The following is a 6039-nucleotide window of genomic DNA, read 5'->3' on the forward strand; positions in this document are numbered from 1 at the left end:
CTTTGCCACAAATTTTCACGATTCTTCAAAAATAGCAGATCTACAAGCTCATAGCGCGGCACTCTGAGCTTGTATATCTGCTATTTTTGAATAGCCAAAGAAATCTAAAAATGACACACAAGATGCGTTCTTGGTCTTAATGGGTTAAAACTCAGCATTTTCAGTGTGAAATAAAGTTGTTGTTTTTTAAAAGTGATATACGATTAGTTCCATCAGGCACATTGATATCAAAATAGTACTCAGGTGTTCAACAGAGGAAGAGAAGAGAATGGGGGGGGGGGCATCTGTGTGAATCTAATGAGTTGCTTCTACTCTTTTGCATTGTAAACCACTGATTAAATTGCAAAAATGAACAACTCAATTCCTGTCGATCTGGAACTCCATGTATGGATATAGTTCACTCATTATGACATCATTGGGGTGACAAGAGCCAAATAGAATATAAATAATTGCAGTCTCAGAGAAGGGCCAGGTTAAGTCTGGTCGTCCACTTGTACTTAGTACAACATACAGGATTCCAGCAGGTATAGCCTCTCAACACAAATCACTATCATCCAGACTTATACTCCAGACTGTGCTGCTCACACAAAGCCCTCCTTTGGAGAACACGGTGGCAGATATCGCTGGTTACGTTCTTAATCATCCTGTGGCGGGGTCCTAGTCAATCGCTATCTACATTTTTACGCTCTCCTTTATGAAAAATGCACCTGCGTGTCCAGTTACAATGCAAGAACCTACACGAATACCTCGAGGAGTTGAGTCCAGAGATTCTGGACCGGTTGTACAACCACCCAGCCACGTGTCTGGCCGTCTACAGGGAGTTGCCCTCCTTAGCAAAGATTTATGTGATGCGTATGCTGTTCCTGGATCAGCCACTTCCACAGGCGGCAGTGGGTTTGTGGGTGAAAAAGGACAGTCAAAAGGACCACGACGACTCTGTGTCAGTTCTGTCACGTCTTCGACTCTGGCACAGTAAGAAGTCGCAGGATGGCCTGCAGGGACATGTCGTAAACCCAATATTCAAAGACAACCTGAGGATAGCGTTGCTTGGGGGGGGCAAAGCGTGGGCAAACGATTGTAGTAGTCTGGGACCCGATCAACACGCACGCGATGTGGACAGTTTGGACCGCTATGCCACGGAACACTGGGAGATGATCCTGCAGTTCATGGTGGGCTCTCCGAGCGCCACAGTCAGCCAGGACCTGGCCCAACTGCTCACGCAGGCAGGTCTCATGAGAAGTGAGCCAGGAGAAGCCCCATGTATCACCTCTGACGGTTTCCAGTTTCTCCTCCTGGACACGGCCTCTCAGCTTTGGTACTTCACCCTTCAGTACCTCAACACCGCGCAGTCACGAGGCATGGACCTCGTCGAGATCCTGTCCTTTTTGTTTCAGCTAAGTTTCTCCACTCCTGGCAGAGATTATTCCGTCGAGGGGATGAGCGAGTCCTTGTTCACCTTCCTGCAGCACCTGCGGGAGTTTGGCCTCGTCTTCCAGAGGAAGCGGAAGTCGAGGAGGTACTATCCCACCAGACTGGCCATCACTCTGGCCGCGGGCGTCACTACCAACTCTTCCTCGTCTTCTACGACGATGGGTGCCACCGCCGGGACCGGAGATACAGGCTTTATCGTGGTAGAAACCAACTACCGCGTCTACGCGTACACAGACTCGGAACTGCAGATCGCTCTGGTTGCGCTTTTCAGCGAGATGCTGTACAGCTTTTCGAACGTGGCGGTGGCTCAGCTCACGAGGGAGTCGGTGCAGCAGGCCATCGCCAACGGTATCACCGCGCAACAGATCATCCACTTTCTTAAGACCAGAGCACACCCCGTTATGCTCAAACAGAACCCACTGCTGCCCCCAACCATTACGGATCAGATACAATTGTGGGAGTTGGAAAGAGATCGGCTGCAGTTCACCGAGGGAGTGCTGTACAACCAGTTCCTCTCACAGGCGGATTTTGAGGTTCTGCGGGACAGAGCAGAGGGCCTGGATTGTCTGGTGTGGCAGAATGTTGCTCACAGGATGATGGTGGTAACACCGCACGGACACAGTGAAGTCAGGAGATTCTGGAAGCGACAGAAGTCTCACACATAATAGGAGGAGCGGAGGGGAGGAATACAAAAAGAATCAATCCATTCAATCCGGGAACTCATCTGTGTCATTTAAGATTTTTTTTTTGGGCTATTCAAAAATAGCAGAAATCGTGAAAATTGGTGCAAATCTTAGAATTTATATATATTGTTTAAAAGCAAACATTTCAAACAACTCAAAACAACATTTTAGGATGCTTGTCTTGACATGAAAAGAGTTTGAGAACCACCACATTATAGCAACATAAGGTTTTTCAAAAAACTGTCAGGATTTAGAAGACATTTGTAGAATCCCCAGAAGCAAAGATTTGAGTTAAAAATTTTCGCTTAAAAAATATTATATTCAAAGATTTGCACACATTTTCATGATTTAAAAAAAATAGCAGATATACAAGCTACGAGCTTGTGAATAGCCAAAGAAATCTAAAATGACTCTGATGCGTTCCCGGTCTTAAAGGGTTAATGGACCGTTATCCTGGATGAGTTTTTAATTTCCTTTTTTCCCCCAAATAATGTATTTAATCCAGGGATTTTCTCGATTTCCTGGCATAATTGTTCCGTGACAACGCAGCACAATACAAGACAACAGCTTGGGACTGTTGGGGTTGTTTTGCATCTTTCCTAAAATGTTATATGTGTTTTTGTAAGTAAATACAAGATAGAATGCCTGGGTGGGGGGCATCAGAGGCTCAGGAAGGAGGTGGAGTGGCCGCTTGGAAATCAATTTGATGCCTGGCTCCTTCTGGCTTAGTGTCAAAGTGTCCTTGAGCAAGACACTGAACCCCTGACTGCTCCTGATGATTAGTTTGCTGCCTTGGCATGGCTTCTTACACTGTCATGTCATGTGTATGAATGGGTGAATGTACTGCACACTGTAAAATGCTTGGGAGAGTATATAAATGTGTCATTTACATTGGAGCCACGCCATTCCATGATTTGATTTGTATAGTAGGCTCTATGCACAGCAGCCATATTATCACTTCCTTCACAGGCGTTACCAATGATGCTAATGAAGGCTCTGTTCCGTTTAGAGTAGCACAGTGGTTCTCAGACTTTTCAATTTCCACGACCGCCATAACTCTGAGAGTGTACAAATGGAACCAAATGGACCCTTACGGGTTCATTTGGTTCCATTTGTACACGGGTTACACACCCGTAAGGGGCCATTTGGAACCCCCTCAAGAACCATGAGGGTCCCTGAACCCCAATTTTAGACCCACTGGTATTGCAGAGTGTTTCCAGTGAGCCAACGTGCACAACATCAGCACCCTGACTCTGTTTGACCAGAATGGAACAGAGCCTTCATTAGTATCATTGGCAACACCTGTGAATTTCTTCACAATATGGCTGTGGTGCATAGAGCCTATTGCTAGGCTGATGACCCATTGGGAATGCATATCCCTCGTTCATGCAATTCCTGCTGTACATTATCAGAGTACCCAACAGACAGATACAGAAGGTTGTGGATTTATAGATATATATAAAAGATACTAGGTCGATACACACTGGGAACGATGCCCAATGGGAACGATGCCTGGAAGGGGCGCCAGAATAACTTTTTTTAAGTGCGGGGGCCATTATGGGGAACGAAATCAATCATGACAAGGTCCCATGCAGATATCAATGAACCCGAGTCGTGCACGTTTACCGTTATTGTTGTTTTTGAGCAATTAAAGTCCAAATTAAGTCACTTGGCTGCGATTAGAATACCGAAAACGATTTATAGCCATACTGTCTGCAAAGATAAATAAGCTCTCTCCCTCGCGTGCATCTCATTGTGACGCGAGCGCGCGTGTGCACACACACACACACACACACACACACACACACACACACACACACACACACACACACACACACACACACACACACACACACACACACACACACACACACACACACCTACCAACCATTCCCTGCCTTGCAATGACAGAAATGTATGTTTTCATGGGACACAATATGGCATCTTACCATGATGCTTCATTTGGACTTGTGCCGTGTCTTCAATAACTTCTCTTTCTGACTTTTGTTTTGGCCTATATGGTGTCAGAAAGATCATTGCTTTGCAAAAATGACTCAGGGACATAAATTCCCCCAGACATGGTTGAGCACTGGTTAGCCTATCCTATATATTAAAATTAATGGCTAATGGGCGGATTGGTCACTATAGAGCACCGAAGTCCTGACGTGACTCGTTCATCCCCAGGTTTGCGGAAGTAATTTCTCTATGGAGAATAACATTGGGTCATCTTAGAATCGTCTCATATAAGAATTGTGGTCCAAAAATAAACACCGCGTGTCGGCGTTATTGTCAGGGAGGAGGTTCTTTATCGTTTATGATAGTCAGTCACTTATATTTGATACAGTCTGTTTCTGGCGAAAATGTAACTAATTCGGCGGAAGTAACATTAGCGTTTTCTCACCGTCAGTTGATGCTTCATATCCATAAGAGTCAACACGCCGGGGTCATGTGTTTATTTTTGGAACACAGTTCTTATTTGACGCGATATTAAATACGTCTATGGGATTCAGAACGGGGGTGGAAAACTGCGAACCAGGTAGACAAACAAAGGATGTGTAACTGACGTCAGACTTCGGCGGTCTATGACTCAGACATAACCCTGTGACATGCCCACCATCAGGGATCTCCATATATGGGCATTAAATTCGCAAGGACCGACAAAGATCTCCATATTAATATATATAGAGTACAGAAGTTCTGACGTCACTCGTTCATCCCCAGGTTCGTAAAGTAATTTCGCCATAGAGAATAACATTGGGTCATCATAGAATCGTCTCATATAAGAATTGTGGTCCAAAAATAAACAAACTGTCTCTGCGATATTGTCAGGGAGGAGGTTCTGTATCGTTTATGATAGTCAGTCACTTATATTTGATACAGTCTGTTTCTGGCAAAAACGTTACTAAACATTATCGTTTTCTCACCGTCAGTTGATGCTTCATATCCATAAGAGTAAAACCGCCGGGGTCATTTGTTTATTTTGGAACACAGTTCTTATTTGACGCGATATTAAATACGTCTATGGGGATTCAGAATGGGGGTGGAAAACCGCGAACCAGGTAGACAAACCTAGGATGTGTAAATTACGTCAGACTTCGGTGCTCTATTATAAGTGGTCAGATGGTTAGGCCGCAAACACTTTTTTCCAAGTGGGACCTGATCCAGAAAAGGTTGAGAACCACTGGTTTAGAGGCCCCTCAATGAATGTACGGTGAATGTGATGTATGTGTGGTTCAAGAGTTATAGGCCAAAGCGTGAAGCGGCCTGATAGCGCCACCATGAGGCAGATTTGACAATGTTGGGGTGGAACAGTCTCATTTATTCAATTGTTTTCAGTTCCATGTGCAGTGTGGTAAATAGACATGTACTGTATCTGTTCTCACTAGCACTGAACACTGACATGCACCATTTCACACTAAGTGCCAGTGCCCACTGCCTTACATTTCTTGAGATCCATTGCCTTACGGTTCTTAAGTGCACATAAAAAAACACAAGGCACCTCTACAGCCGTGAAGCTGCTGAGAACAGAGTTGTATTTAAGCGTCTGTACCTCCCGCCCCCCCCCCCGTCCCCCCATCCTGCAGGCTTTTTCAAATCCATCCTTTCATTTTATTCATGAGCCCGTCCCATCCTGAGGCACTGACATGCCTGATGCAAAGCATTTAGTTCTCCCAGCATGATACAGCAGTTATATCGGAAGAGAGAAGGGAGTAAATGAGTAGAGCGATGAACAAGAGGAACGTGGGAAGATACAGTATGTGACCTCCAGGGAACCTCCATTCTTAGATACACTGTATCCGTCCCTACAATGCAGCTTAAATAAACAACATTTAACATGGTGTATTCTCCATTCTTAGATACACGGTACAACACCTTCACTGCAAAGGGGCTTAAGTAAAGATTCAACATCATGCCAATTCTTTAA

The 6039-nt window shown here is 44.9% G+C and overlaps 1 protein-coding gene across 1 annotated transcript; it reads left to right on the forward strand.

The window, feature by feature from the left end:
• Positions 1–701: 701 nt before the first annotated feature.
• Positions 702–2096, forward strand: LOC308076734 (general transcription factor IIH subunit 4-like; the record flags this gene model as incomplete). Its single annotated transcript, XM_080417180.1, has 1 exon — positions 702–2096. The coding sequence occupies one exon, from the start codon at positions 702–704 to the stop codon at positions 2094–2096; it is 1395 nt and encodes a 464-aa protein (XP_080273306.1).
• Positions 2097–6039: the final 3943 nt, after the last annotated feature.

Source organism: Gymnoscopelus braueri (genome assembly GCF_963280865.1).
Source record: "Gymnoscopelus braueri genome assembly, chromosome: 21".
Classification (NCBI taxonomy): Eukaryota; Metazoa; Chordata; class Actinopteri; order Myctophiformes; family Myctophidae; genus Gymnoscopelus; species Gymnoscopelus braueri.